Source organism: Pectinophora gossypiella, chromosome 25, assembly GCF_024362695.1.
Source record: "Pectinophora gossypiella chromosome 25, ilPecGoss1.1, whole genome shotgun sequence".
NCBI lineage: Eukaryota > Metazoa > Arthropoda > Insecta > Lepidoptera > Gelechiidae > Pectinophora > Pectinophora gossypiella.
Window position 1 is genome coordinate 3,398,975 of NC_065428.1, and position 21,838 is coordinate 3,420,812.

The 21,838-nt window shown below is 36.0% G+C and overlaps 1 protein-coding gene and 1 long non-coding RNA gene across 3 annotated transcripts in view; one reads left to right on the forward strand and one right to left on the reverse strand.

Annotated features, from left to right (window-relative positions):
• Window positions 1-21,838, forward strand: part of LOC126378245 (uncharacterized) — a 380,400-nt gene that overhangs the window by 17,527 nt on the left and 341,035 nt on the right. The window lies entirely within an intron of this gene.
• LOC126378048 (titin-like) overlaps window positions 7,416-21,838 on the reverse strand; it is a 795,425-nt gene continuing 781,002 nt past the window's right edge. For both annotated transcript variants that reach the window (XM_050026148.1, XM_050026147.1), the window contains 7 exons: window positions 20,220-20,348; window positions 15,627-15,716; window positions 14,404-14,594; window positions 13,693-13,896; window positions 12,538-12,656; window positions 11,838-11,992; window positions 7,416-11,388 (listed from right to left, as the gene is read on the reverse strand). In XM_050026148.1, the coding sequence (XP_049882105.1) occupies window positions 11,309-11,388; window positions 11,838-11,992; window positions 12,538-12,656; window positions 13,693-13,896; window positions 14,404-14,594; window positions 15,627-15,716; window positions 20,220-20,348 (968 nt within the window). In that variant the 3' untranslated portion in view covers window positions 7,416-11,308. The remainder of the gene's footprint in view (window positions 11,389-11,837; window positions 11,993-12,537; window positions 12,657-13,692; window positions 13,897-14,403; window positions 14,595-15,626; window positions 15,717-20,219; window positions 20,349-21,838) is intronic.

Genomic DNA, 21,838 nt, shown 5'->3' on the forward strand with positions numbered 1-21,838 from the left:
TATAACTTAAAGTAAAATTAGGAGGTGTTTGCAAGAATCGGGGCCAATTTTTACATTTTGTACCGTTTGACCGGCACCATGGTGTATTTATTGGTGATCTAGTGAGATAGGGCCCTAAAGCTATGTACACACACACACAAAGATTTCCGGGAACTGAATTTCTTGAAATTGTCAATTTCCAAATATTTTTACAGCTAAGTATATTCAAAACAAATTGTTTTACACGAGTTTACCGATATATTTCGAAGAATTAATCAAACCATAAGATCCTGTTGTACAAAATTTATTATCAGGTAAAATAACACCTTAATCCTAAACACGTTCCTGATTTCCTATGGGACTTACATAGTAATGAATAAGGTTCACATTGTTGTTAATTACTTGATAAATAATCTATAACTGTAGTTACTATAGCGAATTACTAAGAGGAAGAAATATATATAAAAGTCGAATAAGCGCACGTACGTTTGTTCACCCTTGAGACTTCACGTGTTGTAAGTGGAGTGACACCTTCCGTGCTTCGGAAAGTACGTTAAGTCGTTAATCCAGGCCAATATCTACAAAATTTGATGTATATTTTGTCGACTTTTACAATATGCTCAGATGAGCAGTTTAACACATCCATTTCTTCTTTACTCCCAGTACTTATACAGGGTGTTAGTGACATCGTAACAAATATAGAGGGAGATGTTTCAGACCATGACATAGACGAGTATGTACTAAATAAGGACAATTTATTTGGCTAAGTTGTAATTATCCGTTGGGAACAGGCGCTGCATGCTGAGATACAGGTTTCACCTAGTTCGGCTGCAGAGGCTTATTACCTTACCTGTTGTAAATATGTTATTAGCCTATGAAACATTGTATTGCACTGTATACTATAAAAAAATGATTCTGAGTTAATTTAATATCAAGTGGAAGTTTTTTTTTTATCTTGTGTAATATTTTATGCAGTATGTTGAACTTTGACAGCCAAGCAAAGTTCAACTGAATCTTTTGTTAATTGGATTCAATTTCGATTGACTGACAAATAACACATGTTCACTGCTTTTTAATTTTTTATTAGTTACTTAAAGTTTATAACGTGCTTAAATGGTCGACAGATTTTCGAACAGAAACGGCCGTCGGTAGAACGATTTGACACCAATTTCATCGAAAAATTATGGTCCAAAGTAAAATTATATTATCGATCAAAATCCCATTTCTGTTCGCGAATTTTGGAAATTATCGCTCATAAAACAGATTTCGCTTTTATAAATAATTTGCGCTTGTTTGAGCTCATTTTGAAGCCATTTGGGGCGAATTACAAATCATTTCATTTAATCGAGTGGGATTAAAATGTATGAAGCTGTTAAGGTTGTTGTTCAATCGAAGCTAATAATAATATTATAGTAACTTCAGTTCCAATAATTGCCGCTGAGTTCTAACATAAATAGCCTATATACGTCCCACTGCTGGGCACAGGCCTCCCCTCAATCAACCAGAGGGGGTATGGAACATACTCACTTTTCTTTACACTTTTAAAAAATGATTGAGGTATATAAACTTTTTTTCAATAAATCGCAAGATACGGGTTAGTAAACGAGGTGAACCATAAAAAACTTCCATCGCCTCTAATATTATAGCTTTTTTTTTGACGTGACTTATTGTGCATTTGCCGCAGATGACGTTAACTACTTGGCCGGACAAAATATATTATATATTAAAAAAAAATATAAATATATTATTATAAATATATTATAGCTGCCAGTGAAGCTAGCAAAGAAAAAAGAAAGAAAGGCATTTTAGGTGTGATATATATGTTGAAAATCAGTTTAAAATTGCTACCTCCGTGTTCCAAAGTGATTTGTTACGGAATTTGCCAAACATTCATGTTAAGTAGGCCTTTATAAGAATGTTAGTGAAAGCGGTAAGTAAGTATTTCGTGGTATTTTATGTTATGTTTGGCTGGCTGTTTATTTGCCGCAAATCGCATTAACTACTTGGCCGGACAAATGGGGAGCGCTGAGGGCTCTCGCTCGGTACAGAATTTAAGACACGCCCCACTGGGCACCCTCAGGCCTGTTATCTTAAACGTTGTACCGGACGAGAGCCTTCAGTGCTTCCCATTTGTCCGGCCAATTAGTTAATGCCATCTGCGGCAGATCTACAACAAGTCACGTCAAAAAAAAATCTATGGCTATAGTCAAGTCGAAAAGGTCAATATAAAACCAACAAGAAACCGTATTCAGGCCTTTAAGCTAAAGCTAACCTGACTCTTTTATCGTCCAAGTTAGGTGATCAAAGAAATGGCAAAACCAAACTTGTTTCACTGCCGCGTAAAAACTTTGCACTAGTGTTGCCTATCGACAAGTTTAAAAAAAATAACAATAGCATCGATTCAAAAAAAAAACTAAAATATGAATTCTTCAAAATTGAATTATGTAAATATAAATTATGTACCTGGTTGTAAAACTATGCCCAACTGGGCACCCTCAGGCCTGTTGTCTTAAACGTTGTACCGGGTGAGAGCCTTCAGCGCTCCCCATTTGTCCGGCCAATTAGTTAATGCCATCTGCGGCAAATCTACAAAATCACGTCAAAAAATATCTATGGCTATAGTCAAGTCGAAAAGGTCAATATAAAACCAACAAGAAACCGTATTCAGGCCTTTAAGCTAAAGCTAACCTGACTCTTTTATCGTCCAAGTTAGGTGATCAAAGAAATGGCAAAACCAAACTTGTTTCACTGCCGCGTAAAAACTTTGCACTAGTGTTGCCTATCGACAAGTTTAAAAAAAATAACAATAGCATCGATTAAAAAAAAAACTAAAATATGAATTCTTCAAAATTGAATTATGTAAATATAAATTATGTACCTGGTTGTAAAACTATGCCCAACTGGGCACCCTCAGGCCTGTTGTCTTAAACGTTGTACCGGGTGAGAGCCTTCAGCGCTCCCCATTTGTCCGGCCAAGTAGTTAATGCCATCTGCGGCAAATCTACAATAAGTCACGTCAAAAAAAAAAAAATTGTAAAACTATTACCACATCGGAAGCTGTATCGCTGAGGGAAAGTCGTGGCCAGAAAACCTCCCAGCACAGGGCCCTACTCCTAGTGTTTCATGTTTTCCTTTCTTTTTTTAAGTCCAGTTTGTAATATGTACTTACATATAAACTTAAATACAATGGTATTCCAATTGCAGACGGTGGAAGGAAAGTGAAAAATAAAGAATGTTTATGTGACTTTTTCACAGAAACAGTGTTTTATGAGCTCCCTGACAGAAGCAGGCCTGTTCACGGTAATATCGATAGTATCAGTAGTCAAGCAATACTATCGTTAGCATTGCTTTGAAACGATAGTACTGGCACGGAGGGAGTTAAACCTGGCGTAGGAAAAGGGGGAGCGGAGAGTTGACGATTTTATAAAAAAATAACATTGTATTTTATTGTAATTACTTGAATATTATTTTATTTTATACATTCATTATTTTAATACTTATATTGGCCATGACATTGTATTGATTTATTATCTTTTGACATTTTAATTTAATTTATTATCTTCTTTGCAACTGTTATCAACTGTTATACAAAACCATGAATCCTACGCGAATAAATGATTTGATTTGATTTTGATTTGATTTGTTGACATTCTTTTGTTATCATTTTCGACGATCATATTTATGTTGTTACCTTTTTATATTGTATCTAAAATGAGTTATACAACTAAATGTGAAATAAATGAACCTAATCTATCGATTGTCAAACTATCGATAGTTCGACAACAGTTCTTTGCACAACCCAAAACTACTTCGGACACTTTGATTTTAGCTGTACACTTTTGTGAATAAACCTATAAACCCGAAACTTGTAAAGATACCACACATAATCATGCCCGTAATCTCTAATGGAGTAGGCAGAGCCACAAGTAAACAAAGACAACTTGCAGCTACTGTTGTTACGAATTCCTGAGATGGAAATGATGAACCTTATGGGTGGCAGGTGACTAGGGACCAACCTATCGCTCATAACAATTTTTCCATCAAATCAAATCAAATATACTTTATTGCAAACAACATACAAAACAAATTTAAGTACACAAATGGATGATCGATACAGTACAATCTGGCCTATTGCTAAGCAGCAATTTCTTCCAGGCAACCAGTAGAAAGGAAACATTTACTTATTACAATTTGGTGCGGGACAGTTTATAAAACATCTTGTATAAAATTATAAAATACTAACGTAAAAAAAACAAATAAAAATAATATAAAAAAAATCCATCATGTTATAAAGGACACAATCCTTTGTCGGATTTTACGACATGCCCAAGAAGACGAACAGTTGAACGTGTTTTATGTTTTTTATCCACTCCCAGAGTTCCCGAGATTTTTGTAAGTAATTTTACTTTTTTATGTTAAGTTTGTTTTTTTATTTAAGTATGTTATTTTTTTTTAAGTTTTGTTGCCTATCGACCTTTATAAACGACGATACCGTTCGATGAAGTGTGGGTACTTAGTTCATAATGCGATAGATGTACGTCTGACTACCCGAATTGGGAATATAAGTAACTAGTCGTGACTTTATGCTATAATATTATTATGTATCCAGTGACAAAATGTAATGTAGGTACTTACAGATTTCTTCCGTAGTTGTTCTCTTCTCACCCTGATGATATTTTTCAAATTCATAATTAATTTATTGCTTGTCACAAACAATATGAAAAATGCGACACGATGTGCCTTATTTTAATAATATTTTAAGATATTGGTGCCGATTCCTGCAGGCAAACTTAAATTTATTTTAGCTTAGATTACGGTATAAATGTCAAAAACTGGATTTGTATTCTGGCGGCACATTTTAGTTGACGTCTAATCATAAATTTAGAATGACGTTCCTAATTTATTCAATTTAGGTTTAGGCGACAAAAAGCTATTCTAGCAAATATTATTTTGACGTTATTATAAAATTAAGTTATCACGTAACAAAATTATTATAATGTTACCAAAATGTTACCAAATTATAAATATATGTAAGTATAATAACCGCTACTTGTATTACTACACTTGTAAATAGTTTTAAACGAGATTATTAGTTTTAACAGACATTTATAACGTTTTTAAATCCATGCAAAAACACGCTCGCGCTTGCACGGTGCCGCCATGATGGCGGCGGTGCGATAACTAAACTTTTTTCTTTTTAATTAAGTATAGTCTTGGGGTAGACGGAGATTTTGGCGGGATACAAAAAAGATTTAGGCCAGAATTCTTAGTCGATTTTCTAATAGTAGATATGTACTAATCCAAGTTATTTTCTAATTAGAGACTCATGATTTTCTCTTATACTTAATTATTTAAATATTTCTATTTCTTTTTGTTTATTTAGGTTTCTTTTTTTTGAAAAGTACGATAATTGGTATACTTAACAAAATTAAAACAGGTGTAAAACTAATGAAAAACATTTCCTTCGTTTAAGTGTAATATAATTTATTTACCAACTTTATTCAATAAATACAAAACGAAACAATTACATATAGCTGATAATTTATCAAGTTTTTCTATGATGTCGTAGTATTTTCATACCTTGGTAATTTCTTGTTTTGACGTTTATTTAAAAGTAACTCTTTCCATAATGTCGTAGTATTTTTATACCTTCGTAATTTCTTCATTTACGATTATTAAAAGAGTAACTCATCTCCTTAGTATTATCACGTTTTTCACAGGGTCCGCTTACCTATCCTGAAGATTTGACAGGTCCGGTTTTTTACAGAAGTGACTGCCTGTCTGACCTTCCATAACGCGAAGGGAAAACCAGCCCAATACCGGTCACACATACCTCTGAAAATGCATTTCTTGAGAATGTGGGTTTTCTCACGATGTTTTCCTTCACCGCTGAGCACGCGATAATCATCTATGATCCAAACATGAATTCGAAAACAAATTCGACAATCATTGGTTTAGGCATGTGCTCGAAGCTCAAAGTGAGAGGCAAGCGTTCGACCAACTGGGCTACCACGACTAAAAATAACTAATTTGATTAATTTGGTGGGGTTTCTCAGATGGCTCGGACTTAAAGTGCAAGTGCGGCACTGTTCCCCAAACGATGGAACATCTTACATCGTGTCCTGCGTGCCCGAACACCTGTACGCAGGAGGATCTGATGAGCGCTGCAGATAGCGCCATACTTGTTGCCAAGTTTTGGGCCGATACAATTTAGTTTGCCATCGACACGATAAGAAGAAGATTTGATTAATTAGAAACTACACTATTATGATATGAACGAAAAACAATTACGAATCACCCTTGAAATGCCGCCATTTTGGACCATTTAATTCCCCTTGTTTTCACAAGGGGTTCATAGTTAACTGTTACCATGCAACATTGTAGGTATATTAAAGTCACGCAAATTGGCAGGAATTACATCACAAATGGCTTAGTGGATTGCTTTGGGGCACAATTAAAACTACATTAAACAAGTAAACAACGCAAGTGCGTGTCGTATTCGTCTTAAGTGGTTCCGCAGGAATATTTTTCTTGTTTTTATGTAAAGAATGGGTAAATTGAATATTTTATTTTATCGCAATCCTGATTTGTGTAATTTGGAATCTTGATAAGATTATGGTGCTAATTCATTCACCATCTAATTTTATGTTACGTTATACCTATCATTTTCTTGAAAGCTGTTAATTTTAAAATGAATGAGTGAATGATTGTATAACCCGGGCGAATCAAATAGGTATCTCGCTGGTATGCAACCCGTTGGATGTGGGAGGGTTGTTTAAGATTTCTGCTTAAAATTGTTGTCTGTCGATTATCCGTCTCTTTTCTTTTTGATGGATAAGAAAATGACAGATATAACTTAAATTAGATGGATATTTAAATGTTGCTCTCGGAGCACAGAATAAAAAAGTAATGCGTTTGGCTCCTAATCATCGTCTTAACACGTTCCGGGATAAAGCGTCAAAAGTCGAGACATTAAGGTGTTTACTCGAATTTTGGTTCTCATCACGTTCTTTACATGTTTCTGGTGAGAAAGTCAAATAGAACCACAGACCGATCAATTGACATAAGTAGTCGCCTCTAACTCGTATTACGTGTCTGTTTAGATAATAAGTGAAAATTTAGTTTCAAAGATAAATAAATAAAAAAAAAATGAGAACCTCCTCCTTTTTTGAAGTCGGTAACAAACAAGAAAATAATAAATTAAAATAATAGTAGACAATAAACTATTAAACAAATAAATAAATTTCAAAATTCTAATTTAAAAATGGAATCTAGTCTAAAATAATTAAAAAGTAATGACATTTTTCTTTTTTTTACTGATTTACGAATTCGAATTCAGAATTACTTAACAAAGAGTACGATGTCTGTCCACGTTTTTATCCATTTTGTTTTTTGTTTTTAAATCTATCAGGTGCGTAAATTAAAACAATACAATGTTAAAAAGTCACATTTATTATCTTCAAAAGGAATTTTACATCACAAGTAACTTATAACTTAAATTAGGCAACAGTACGGTCAGCGCAAAAGGTGCTTACAACCTTTAGACTATCATTCAAAGAAACCATGTTGAGCACTTTTGTCGCCGACTGTACAAAATAAACACTAAAGCGCATTAAGCGAATCAATCATGTACTGTCGAGCACACATTAGGGAACACAGTATGAGTTGGCAAAGGCTTTTAAGGTCCAACCTAATTTGCATTTTCATAGTTTTTGTTTTAAATAAATAGTAATTAATTACGGCTTCCGTGGTCGTGGTTGGGCTCACGATTCGGAGGTCCCGGGTTCAAATACCGGTGGGGACCACAAAAAATTACTTTGTGATCCCTAGTTTGGTTAGGACATTACAGGCTGATCACACAATTGTTCGTAAGTAAGATGATATGTGCTTCGGAGGGCATGTTAAGCAGTCGGTCGCGGCTATTTACTTAAGTAAGATGTAGTTGTTTTATGGGCGATATCATGGGCCTTGGTTCGATAGTAACCCTGACACCAGGGTTGATGAGAATCGAGCATTGGTCTCACAACCCACACGAGAGAAGATATTTTTTTTCTAAACCAAAATAGTAAACAGTGACCGTAGAGTTCATAATTATTTTGTGCATTTTTTTATTTATTATCCTTAGTTACAAAATGTCCTTTTCAACCAATGTTCCTCTTTTCCTAAAATGTATATTTAGCAGAATGTCCGAGTTCGAAAGGAATCCCTCATTTTGCGATTAGGGCATTTTTATCGAAATTATTTATTAACATAACATAACAAATAATTTATTGCACAAACAGGAAAAAACAAAAGAGAAATAGAATTAGAATTATTAATAAATTGGTAATTAATATGTTCGCATTTCGTACAGAAGAACCAAAGTTTGATTCCCAGATCTTCGAATTTCAAATCACGTCTTGTGATTCGGCATTTGTAATGTCATAAATGATTAAACACAATTTGCTTATTTAAAAAAAAGACTATTCATGCTGTGTTCCCTTGGATATACTTCCTGTTAAAAGTTTTAAAATGTCTTTCATTAAAACTTTTAAAACTCAGTAAAGTATATGCTCACTGTGTATAAAATCAAAGTCATGGCTCTATTTATACAACTAAGGATTAAAATTAATTGTTAAAAATATTACTAACATTGTCAAGGATTCATTTGGTCTGTAAAAACTTAAAAAATAAATTATTGTTAATGCAAATAAAATTATAAAACTATTAGTGGAATTGTGTGTCCATGAGTCAATTTAAAACCGTTTTTATACTTTTTAAATAAGTCTTGATCAATTGTCTCGAGACAAAAAAATAAAAAATATAAAGACAAGGATTTACTTTTAAAGATTTACTTTTCTCTTTTGAATTTGAAAACAAGATTTCGACTCATGGATTAGCCTTAATTGAAATACGGAGTAACTTTATCACATTAAATATTTGCAATTAACTATTATATATTTTACATTTAAACAACACAGCTTCGAGAAGCTTACAGTATTTGAATTTCAACAATTAAAACTCCAAATTCTTGAAACATAATTATGTCTGACAGCGTGCGAAAACCACTTTTCAAGTGTTTTTTTAATAATTAAGTTTTAAAATCTCGTGCACGAATAAAGTTAAAAAGAAAATTATTTTTTTCACAACATAAAGCTCGATTTTTTCATAATATACTATTTATATTAGACACTTTAATATGTTGCTTAAAATTCTATATTTTAACTTAATATGGCAACTTTTCGTATAACGTACTTAATGGATTTTAATGTTAATATTAATATTTACAATAAATATGTACAATTACAACATTTTTTTAACTACACCCAGTCTGCTTTTGCGATTATGTTAGAAAAACAATTCTTAACCCGGATACTCATAACATGTTACATGTTATGTTGCATTTCATGTTTGGTATGTGTTACAGCAACGAAAGATATTATAGCAATAACGTGCTGGAACTTACGGTATATAAAAATCGATACATTTATCGTATATCAAAGTTCAATTTGTAACACATCATGTAACATGACACGCAACACAGTACATTTGGCGTCGTGTAACATTGCATGCATTTTTTTCGACCGCATGTCTTATGAGTAAACAATTTTAAGATTCACTTGAAACAATTTGTGACTTAATCCGTTTTCACATGCAGAAATTTATGTAAAAATAACGTTACATACAACGTTATGTGTAAATATAACCGTTATTTCACGAATCTTGATATATACGACTCATAGATTTAAAATCACACGTTTTAGGCCTATAATGATGATAGTCAACACTAATAATTGTAAAAATTAAGTAGAAAAGATAAGTACCTTATCGAACAGCGGGTTTCAACGAAATTTGTTTGATTATCTACCAATTGTAATACAAATTCAGTCTTAATACACCTTTGAGTACCTGTGCGTGACTACACAATTCTTAATATACAAATTGACATAACAATTTACCAACTTGTAAGACTAGTTTCTCAAATCAAGAGTACTAAAGCACTAACTGCACAGAAAGGTAGGTAAATAGATACTTTATTGGATACACTTGGATGAATGTGGCCAGGACAAGAACAACACCTACTCGTTTTAAGTACAATCAAGTAGATATTTTTTTTTTTCGTTACGGTGTCACTAACAGACTGCAATAAATGTTACGTCACCGACCGTAATATTACAGACAGATATGTGCCAGGTAAAATAATACTTTCTAAATTCTGTAGACTTCAAGCCTCGTATCAACTACGCAACAATTAACGCGCAACACTTAACGCTCAACATGTACGACAACGTTGCACAACAAAGAGCAAAAGAGCGACGTTGCCAGCTGAAGCGTAAAATGTCGCGCGGCTTGTTGATTGTTTAGTGATCATCTTTAATTGAGCATCAACTGTTGTCAAGTGGAGACGTGACGCAACAACACTAGTTGTTGTCGTCGACAGACGTGTAGTACATGCGTAGACAGACAACGTTGTTAAACAAAAAGTTCCGCGCAACATGTTGTGCAACATGTCGCGCGCCAAATGTTGCCAAGTGGAAACGTAGCTTCACTTTACATAACATAACATAGTATCACGCCTGTATACCCGTATGGGTAGGAAAAGGTGTATAGTATATACATATACGGGTATACAGGCGTGTATATATGTATATATACACCCACTCCTCGCCAGCTATGTTTAAATCCTATGTAATAGGGAGCAAGACTATTGCTTTTTCGAACCTATTGTGTATAATGTGTGTCTATTTATTTGGAAGAAAAAGTCTGAAGCAGACTTAAAGCGATTAACAGCGCGCGAGGAGGAAAATGTTGGCCGTGAAAACGCACGAAAAAGTACGTAAACTTTTGCCAACCTTAACACTTAAGTAGTATTCTTGATTCGAGACATTACAATGAATTTCCAAATAAACGATTCTAACTCGTTGATAGCGATTGGCGATAAGAATCAACACACGTAATAACTACCTGGCAGTGATCATATATTTTAAGATTTTTATTCTTCACTTCACAAACAATCAAAGTAAAAGTTTCGACGAAACTTAATTAGGTAGCTGGAATTTACAAAAATCTTGCTTTTTTTCTTACAGGAAATAACTGGATGACAATAAAAAGGCTGTATGGTCTAAAACCTTTGCATGCACATCAAAAAATAAAAATAAAACGTTAAAATTTAAACACAATTTCTAAACGAAAAGAAAGTAGGTAATAATCGGACGGGTCGAACTTTTTAAACTCCAAACTTTTTTCAATAACTAAGTTCTTTTTACACTTTACATATTTATATTTAAAGTCATAGTTTTTCACTTGTAACTAATTAATTAATGTTAGTAAATTCACCGATTGTCTTATTTTAGCACTCTTGACTGTGCTTGTGATCTGTCGAATTTGTCGCATTTGACTTTCCCTCGCTTGGGGAATTTTGGGAATTACCTAGGGACAGAAAACACATGATAATTTTAACACTTATTTATGTATTACTAACTTAGTTAAGTAAGTATTACTTACTTATACAGGGCATTAGCGACATCATAACGAAAACTTTGATATTAACTCAAAATCATGAGCTATGTTACTAACACCATGTATAAGTAAGTAAATAGTACAAATGTAGATGCGAATTTCAAAATAAGTGCGTTCTGATTTTTTTTTACTTCCAGACTATCAAACGAACACTTTATTTTATTTATATTTACAGGTTCTCTCGCGTGTGTGTGTGTGAGAGAGAGGGTGAGTCTGTGTGAGAGTGAGCGTGTGTGTGTGCCTACGTGTGCGTGTGTGCAAAAGATTTGTTTTCACTAAAAGCAATCTCTTCCAAACATAAAACCTTCGAACAACAGTGATAATTGTAAATTGCTCTGGTTTTCATAAACAGAACTCACCATTATTCCTAGGCTTCAAATGCGGCAAGGTGTTAGTAGGCCTGTCCACCACGTTCTTGCTGAAGTAGACACTGTTGGTGTCTGTGTTGAACCGCACTGGAGGACTGTTCGAGCAACTTCTAGAGTCTACTAGAGACCTAGGCTCCAGGTGGTACCTAGAATACAATAGAGTATAATTTACTCGTATATGTACACACCACACCCGGCTGATTGACGGGCCTATGCCCAGTAGTGGCACGTATACCTACAGGCTATTTATGTTTATGTATGTATACATAAAATCACGCCCACAATTTCTATCGGGGTGGGCAGAGCCACAAGTTTAAAATGAGTTAACCCGAAGCTACTTTAGGTGTTCGTTAATTATGTTGGGCTGCATTGTGATAGGTCAGAGGTTCTAAAAAGGCCACATTGAAGCAATTGATCTGAAAAGAACTTATTTTGGGCTTCATTTATCTGTGTAGTGTTAGATAAAAGGGAATCGTTCGACGCAATATCGACTGATACCTCACTATACTAATGAACGTGACCACAATAGCTAACATACTTTGACAGATTTAAATCTTACCGCGCTTTGAGACTATTGTAAAATATTATCTTATTGAAATATAATCACTAATGGTACTAAACTGGTCCTTATTTTTAATATTAGGCAGTTATGTTTTAATCTATTTGGAGGTATGAGAACAAATACACTTACCTTGGTTCTAGGTCCGGCATTTGTGCTAGGTTGAGCGGGTTGCGATTCGGGTTGCTGTAGATAGCGGGTGGCGGCGGGGTTGCATACAGCTCGGGAGGCATCAGCTGTTCGGCTGGTAGCTGGAAGAGGAGGCTCAATGAAAATCTGCTTTTATATGTTCGAAGAACGCGTGACTTCCGCGGGGTTCTAAACCACTGAATTCGCCTTTATGGATTTAAATTCATATATCACGCGGTTCACGTGGTAGTAACCCAGAGTAGAACGTTCGCCTCTCACTTTGAGGTCTCAGGTTCGAATTCAGCACACTAAACCAATGATTGTCGAATTTGTTTTCGAATTCATGTTTGGATCACAAATGATTATCACGTGCTCAGCGGTGAAGGAAAACATTGTGCGGAAATCTACATTCCCGAGAAATGGAGATAAATGCATTGTCGAGAAATGCGAGAAATGCACTTCCGGAGGTATGTAACTTTTTCTGTATTGGGCTGGTTTTCCCTTCGCGGGTTGGAAGATCAGGCATTCGCTTCTGTAAAAAACCGGACCTGTCAAATTTACAGGTTCGGTATGCGGACCCTGTGAAAAACGGGATGATGATCACGTGGTTTACAGGATTTGTGCCCGTTTATTGGCAATAGGCGCATGTCCATGGGACATGGGACTTAAACATAGATGGCGAGGAGTGGGTGTTTATACTATACACCACTGACTAGCTACTGCCTACTGCCTACACCTGACCCCTGGGTGGTGCTAATCGAGCGACACATTTATCAATAGGAGGCTTCGGCTGTAGCTGATCACCACTCTCCAGATCCTCTCTTGTCGTTGCCGCCAAGACACACAACTCGTGGTAAATAAGAGTTACTTTTGTCGTCACTATGTCTGTATGTACAGGACAATTATTGCAACGTGCGACGGCAACCGCAAATGTTTAAAGTCCCGCTGTCGAGAACCAATCTTGGTTGGTACTCGCCGGTTACTTGCGCGATGCGGATGCTTAACGTACAGCTGTTCGGTGGGCAAATTCACAGATGTGGCATTTCGCTATTATTCTAGTTAAATAATAATAATTGTTATGTCTTATATGTGTTTGTTTCAGTTGAATTGGTTTTTACTGTAATGGCTGAATGTAAATCTGTAAAAAAAAATACTTACCAAACCACTGGTGTTTAATGGCAAAGCATTTTTATACTTCAGCCAGTCTTCGTAAACCTTGTCGTACTGTCTGTGGCACTCTGGCCCAACGTTGGCCATATGGCCCAGACTGGTCATGGGCCCTAGGCTTTGTATGCTGGGACCTAGGTTCGGCATGATGTTGGGCTGGTATGTTGGGCGTACTCTGTACTCCATTGGACGCACCTGTGGGCAAATTATGGATTAGGTCAGGAGTTGTGGAAATACAGTGTTAGTGACATCGTAATAAAAACTTTGAAGGATGATTCAGACCATAATTCTGAGTTGAAATCAAGTGGAACTCAATTTCATGAATTTTTAGACAAGAAATTCCACTTGATATCAACTTGGTCTGAATCATCCCTTTCAGTGTTAGTTACGGGGTCACTAACACCCATACATACTTGTATGGCTACCTGTACGTGCCTGTACTGGGTGTAAGTGACATCGTAACGAATACTGAGAAGGATGATTCAGCTCAATATTCTGAGTTAATATCAAGTTAAACGCAAAAGTATGGAATTTAATATAATTTAAAAAAACTATAAAATACTATGATTTTTGCGACGGAAAATTCCACTTGATATTAACTCAGAATCGTGGTCTGAATCATGCCCCTCAGTATTCGTTACGATGTCACTAACACCCTGTATTGGCACGGAGGCTTTAAATCAATAATCATTCTTAACTCACCTGAATATACTGATTGCAAGGATCGATATTATGATCGTAGTAGCGATCACAATTAGGCGGTATGGAGTCATATTTGTCCGAAGGTGTCTTCGAGATAAGCGGGCGAATGGAGCTGTAATCTGTGGTCGAGGATTTGTTGGAACAACTGTCACTGATCTTGCCGTCAAGCGGAATTATATCCGGATTCTTGTCTGGAAGAAATAGAAAAAATAAATAAACCCACGACATTTCATTGATTTACAAAATATTTATTATATTTAATATAGAATATGGTTTAGTTTTGACGAAGCTTGTGTGGATTTCTTTCACTGTTTACAATTTCATTTTTGACAAAACCTGTGGTGAATGCCTAGTCTTTTTATATTTTATTTGTTTTTCGAAATAATAAACGTAAGTTTTATTTTAATGTAGGAGTGGGAGAGTGTGTGTGAATGTGAGAGAGGGTGTGTGAATGTGAGAGAATGTTTTGTGTGGAGTGAGAGTGTGTGTGTGTGTTTTAGTGTATAGGCATGCTTCTAAAGGATCGACCTCGATAACTGTCAGTATTTATCAATTTATTTTTAATTACCTAACAACATAAAATAAATAAATAAATAAATAAAAAATAAATAAACATACAGCTCAACACCTAACAGGGGGGTTAAAATGGCCGCATCGTAGCAATGCATCTAAGAAAACAATGTTGCAATTTGACATTTTTGCGCATATAAAAGTAAGTGCGCAATGCAAATAAATGTCAAATTGCAATATTGCTTTCTTAAATGAATTGCTTCGATGTGGCGATTTTAACCCCCCTGGTCTAACAGAATGCTCGGTGAGTTGTGGGTAGTTAGTTCATCTTGCGATGAATATAGTCGCTCTCTCTGACTACTCCGATTTATAGAATAGAATAGAAATAGTTTATTATGAAAGGACGCCACACACACAAAAAAAGACAACAACATCATATGAAATTTCCATTAAAACAATTACAAAAAAGCAAGACGGATGTTAGTCGAAATGATCATAAGGTGGTGGTGGACGTCCTGAGATAAAAGGGCCTCACTCAGCACAAGTCGCGGCGTGAACCACGACGCTGGTATTATGTGGACCCTGTTGGGTGATGCACGAACATCGTGTTCCATAAACATGTGTTAATGTGTTAAAATAAACATACGTTATAATATAATACCAAATTACTTTAATAGAAATTTATGTGTGTTAGTTATAATTATGTTACTTACCTAAACTATCAACACTTTCAGACTCCTTAGTCCCTGTAAGCGGTATGTTGGAGGTCTCATCCTGTTGCCGTTTGTCTTTCTCGTTTTTATCTGTAACAATTTTTTTTTATTACAGAAACAAACAAACTTAATTACGTCTCAATTATCAACCAGAGACATGGAGTATACTTCGTCATGTTACATTCATTCTAGTAGCTAATAATGCCAGTTAGCTTCGATTCCCAATTTTTTTTTCTTTTGTAACAAATACCCCCCCCCCCCCACCACCCCTCCCAATGTCCCTCAAAAAAAAGAAAGACAAATTATTTAAAAACTCAATCTCTTTTTTTGAACTCGATAAAAATGAGTGAACTCTATCTCAAACACAACAATCCAAATACAAAGTTGAAACTTAGGACTAATTCAGTCTTCTATCGTGTGGGTTGTGAGGTGGAGTACCCCATCAACCCTGGTGTCAGGGTTACTATTGAGCCGCCAAAGACCCCTGACATGGCTCATGTAACGACTACTTACTTCCATCAATAAGTAGTAACCTGTACCAACGGCTTCACGTGCCTTCCGAAGCACGGATCTTACTTTTGGACAATTTGGTGATCAACCAGTAATGTCTTAACCAAACTAGGAACCACAAAGTAATATTTGTGATAATTATGCCCCACCGGGCATGATATCGACTAATTCAGTGGTCCTGCTAGTACAAGTATATTTCGTAACTGCACCTATGAGCCACATAAATTACAAATTGCACTCGTAATGGGGCACCCGAGTTGGAAAACTACAACAGCAGTCATCTGGATACACCGGCGCCAATTTTGTGGTATTAACCGCAACCTAGCCACATAGGATTTGTTGTAGAGTCTTTACATGCTACGATTCTTGTAAGGTTTGACGAACCGGCGACGAAGTGCGACATTATGCCGCTGCTTTTTTCTGCCGCGCGGCGAAAATTCGTAGTGCGCGCCTGGCCATAAAATGAAGACATATAATAATTATTCTAAATTCTATGTATTCATCTCGCATGACTATGATATTTTAAGTTGATATTTATATCCCTACAGTTGTGATACCTAAATTGTAATTTGTGATTGAAATTGAAATTGAACTGACGAAAATAATGATTTTTCGAATGGATTTCTTCCGAATAGTATGTTTATAAGATAGCCGTGGTCGTATGCGAGTCAGTCCTAAGAGTTTGTTTACCACGAATTTCGGAAGAATTTTAGAGCAATATACCTTTTTGTCACGCCATCTCTTTCGAGGTCTGCCACGACGCCTGTACCCGTCATGAGGCACCCAATGCGTGACGATCCGTCACGACGTGGCGTGACGACTTGGTCGCTTGCCGGAGGGACTGGCCGGAATACGCACAGGACCGCGAAAAATGGAAAGAGGAAGGGGAGGCCTTTGCCCAGCAGTGGGATCTTGTAGGCTAGATTAAATTAGATTTAGATTAGACCTTTTTGTTTCCTACCGTTTAGAACGTAATTTTTCCGTAGTTGAGTTTAAATTTTTAAACTTGTACGTTTATTCCATTATTTACAGCCAAGCAGAGAAGTGGCTTTTGAATGTTTGCTTAGTTTACAACTTTAGCCAAATTGTTACTGACACGGGCAGCCCAAACTTTCAACTTAATCCCATGTTGCCCGGTTGAGTTAAAAACTTATACTTTAATCCGTCAGTCGACTGGTGTAAGACTATTCCGATAAACTCTAAAAGCGATACTAATAATACTAAAATCAAAGTTTGCTTGTTGAACCAAGCTCACAACTTCTAGAGTTGGGATAATTTATCTTTAGAGGTGAGTGAATCTGATAGGTTTGGGTCAGTCCGTATTGAGTTTAGAGAAATGTTTGTTTTAAATGTTTATTTCAGGTTACGTTGTTCTATATAATTTTAATTGTTGTTGTGTATATATATATATGTGTAAATAGTTAGCTACAGATTTAAAATATTTAATTGTTACAAGTAGGTAAAAGCAAGAAAAAGTAACATCAAAGATCATCATGTTAGTCGGACGACGCTCAGTGGGTAGGCCCGCTACAAGGTGGACCGACGATCTGGTGAAGGTCGCGGGAAGCCGCTGGATGCGGGCAGCGCAGGACCGATCGTCGTGGAGATCCTTGGGGGAGGCCTATGCCCAGCAGTGGGCGTCATACGGCTGATGATGATGATGATATATATGTGGGATAAGTAAGAGGCTGAATGTTGATTTCTGAACGAAGACGAATAAAGAAAAGATGGACGAGTGACTTGAAATGAACGGAGTGAAATGAACGGTGTGAACGGATTGAGATGAGTGATTTTGAAAAAAAAAAAGAGACGTTGGGTGAGAGTCGAGGTGGAAGGGTGTTATTATTGTTATGTATTATTATGGCGCTGCATTGATTTTCATTCGTTTAACCTTCTAATTTCATGGAACAGACATATGCATCTTTTATCTTTGTTTTTGGGTATAAATGATGACCCTTTTTAATACACCAAGGCACAACGCATCCTCCACCCAGTCAGATCAATATAATGAGAAGAAATATAGGTAGCAATATAATTCTATACATGATCTGATCCAAATATCAATCAACATTTATTTTTATTTATGTATCTGCCATTACATTGTAATTTGGAATAAATATGTACCCAAGTAATGAGAAAATGGGTAATGTAAATAATTAGCAGCGGTATCATTATTGTTTGGAGGCCGAGGAAATGGATTCTGGTAGTGCTCTAACTAGAAGATCATCGATTGAGAAATTGGTCGGTGTAACCACCATTGCAACCACCGTTCTACACGCAAATTTGGTTAAAGTTGTAAACTAAGCAAACATTCAAAAGCCACTTCTCTGCTTGGCTGGAAGTAATGGAATAAAAGTACAAGTTTAAAAATTAAAACCCGACTTAGGAAAAATGACTTTCTAAACGATATGAAACAAAAACGTACTGAGTAGCTCACTGGGACGGTCTAACCTATAAAATGCTACTTAGGTTCTATGGCGATCTTGTGACGTAGCGAGTAGGCGCCGCTACTTCAAACGCGCACCCCTGATGCCGGGCAGCAACGGTATCAGTACTGGTTGGAGGCCGAGGAAATGGATTCTGGTAGTGCTCTAACTAGAACATCACCGATTGAGAAATTGGTCGGTGTAACCACCATTGCAACCACCGTTCTACACGCCCTATCTATGGAGTAATGAAGGCGATTACTCCACCGACAAGAGCGCAGCTCTTAAATAAAGAGAGAAAACGGAAAAGCTAAAGGTTTTCTTTTGAAAATATGAGTTGACTCACTGCCATCCATCTCTAAAGGAGCAAAACCGAGCTAGTCTCATTTACCGAAAATCACGAGGTTCCATTTTGTCGCTGCGGTACGATATTCGATTTCGTGAGACACTGTAATCTTGTTCACAGGTTTACAGTTCGGAGCACAACTCAATGGATTTGATACATAGAATAGAATTGATTTATTTATTTATTTATTTATATACATAGTCATTACAGATAATCCAAATCGACAATGTGTGCAATCTATTTACTAAAATATTTTAAGACTAACATGATGATCTTTGATGTTACTTTTTCTTGCTTTTACTTGTATCAATTAAATATTTTAAATCTGCAGCTAACTATTTATTAGTTTAGGGCGTTGTTTGAGGTTTACGCGGTTATTATCACAATTAAAACACATAATACCGGGTTCTTATCGCGGTAATCAGGGATATGAGACTCCCGATGTTTCAACACTGTTGCAAGTGCCATGATCACGGGACGACTGATGAAATTGGAGTGTCTACTACTAGTGTGCGTGTTTAAATTTTTTTGGTTTTTGACGTGACTTATTATAGATTTTCCGCAGATGGCATTAACTACTTGGCCGGATAAAAATGTGTGTGTTTCAAATAGTGTTGAAATATCGGCAGTCTCATGTCCCTGATTAACGCGGTAAGAACCCGGTATTATGCATTTTAATTAGTTTAAGGCAATCCTGAGACGAGTTCTTGGGAATTAAAAAGGTCATATTGAAGCAATAGGGTAGTTTCCAACTATTTAAATCAGTTACTTTTTACTAAACGTCAAAACACAAAATTACTCATCACATCACTAATTTAAGAGCTACGCTTTTGTCCGTGCAGCATTCTCCATGCTACTTTTAGGGAAAAATAGGGCAGTGGTTTCCCTCTTGCCTTCCGCACACGACATAACTATGGAATTGATTTGACTAATTGGAAACTAGCCTATTGACATAAACTAACGAAATGTCACGTGACGTAGGTAAATGGTGATCGCTTAGGCGTACATATATGTCTCTCTGATATTAACAAAAACAAAACACACAAAAAGAGAAAATTTAAATCTAAAAAAAAAATGACTCGGACGGGTCTTGAACCTGCAGCTCTTGTCAACGAAGAGCGTGTTGATCATTACACCACCGGGTCCTCCTCCTGTCCATGCGCAATTCTTTCGATCTATGTATCGTCATTAAGACGACGCCGACGGCAATATTTTTTTATATATATATTTTTTTGTTTTTTTTTTGACGCTAATATTTTGGTACTCTATATTATAGATAGATGGCGTAATAATAACTTTTAGTGTACTTACTGTCTCTCTTGTTGCAGTACCGACAGCAGAACACGACAGCCGACAGAGCAGTCATAGTGGCTATGACCCCGACTGCAGCCAGTACGATTATCAACACCGTAGTCAGTTCCACCTTCACTGGCACTTGGGCTGAAACAAAAAAAAACAATATTGAATACGCTAGACCACAATCTAGCAGTAAACATCACTATTGTTATGTATGTAGACCTCATCATCTCCCTAGCATTATCCAGTTTTTCACAGGGTCCGCTTACCTAACCTACAGATTTGACAGGTCCGATTTTTTACAGAAGCGACTGCCTGTCTGACCTTCCAACCCACGAAGGGAAAACCAGCCCAATACAGGTTACGTCACACACCTCCTAAAATGCATTTCTCCCGAGAGCTATGTATTTAGAGCTAAACTACCCTAAACCTGACCTAACCTAAAATGTTATCAACTTTACTTACAATACAATACAAAACTCTTTCATCATCACAAATTTAAGAGCCACGCTCTAATGGGTGTAGCATTCTCCATTCTTGTCTATCAAAGGCCAAGGTAGTTTCCAACTAGTCAAATCAGTTACTTTTTACGAAACGTCAAAACACGAAATTACTGTGGAATTTGTACGAAAAAACAACCTGTGACGTCATAGAAAAACGTGTCAAAATGTCGCACATATTTATACCTATTTCTTTGTTAAAATTTATAAATAAGTTAAATAGAAAAAAATAAAACTTTTTTGACACCTTTAGATCTGTCTTTATTTAGAAATCAGAATTCCATAATTTATCTTTGACCTAGAAAACTACCCAATTCTTCCATTTTCGTATAGGACACGACGTTCGCCTTCTCTCCATAACAATGCGTAACTCTCTCTCTTGTCGTTTCGATGGCATTCAGATTTTTTTTCAGTCCAGTATTGTGCGCACTAAAAATATTTTCTTCAAAAAGCCTAATTTTCATACTTTCGGAGAAAAAATATTCAACTGAATGAGAAATGTAACAAGCAGTTTTCCTAATTATAGTTTTTAATTTGTTACCAGCTTTAATATAATAGGATTTTCAGAAACTTGTTATTTCTTCAAAGATTAAATTGAGTTTGTTCAATGACATTAAAAATGAGTTTCTTCAATATAAGTTTGTAAACTTTAAAGCAGAAAAAGAGGAAAATCATAATCAGTTAGATGAAAATTCACGCCCCAATTTCTATTGAGTGGCCCGAGTAAGCTATTTCACATCATGCTTGGTTCAAAAATAGTTCAACATAGGTATATACATACATGAACTCACGCCTATTTCCCACCGGGTAAGCAGAGACTATGGAATTCCATTTGCTTCGATCCTGACACACTTCTCTTACTTCCTCCACATTCAATCGTTTTATACACGCACGCTGGTTCAGAGTAGATCGAAGTGAACCTTTTCCTAGGACATCTCCAATTTGGTCAAATGGTCAAAAATAATTCAATATATTATATTGTTGAGAACTTAAACATTCCGTACATCTAATTTGGAATAGTTTGCTGGCAATCTAGGGTAGAAACAATGCCAGCGTAATGAGGTCTATTTGACTAGACCTATCTGTTCTTCTTCTTCTTATCGTGTGTTTTGTGAGGTGGAAAACCAGCCTCAT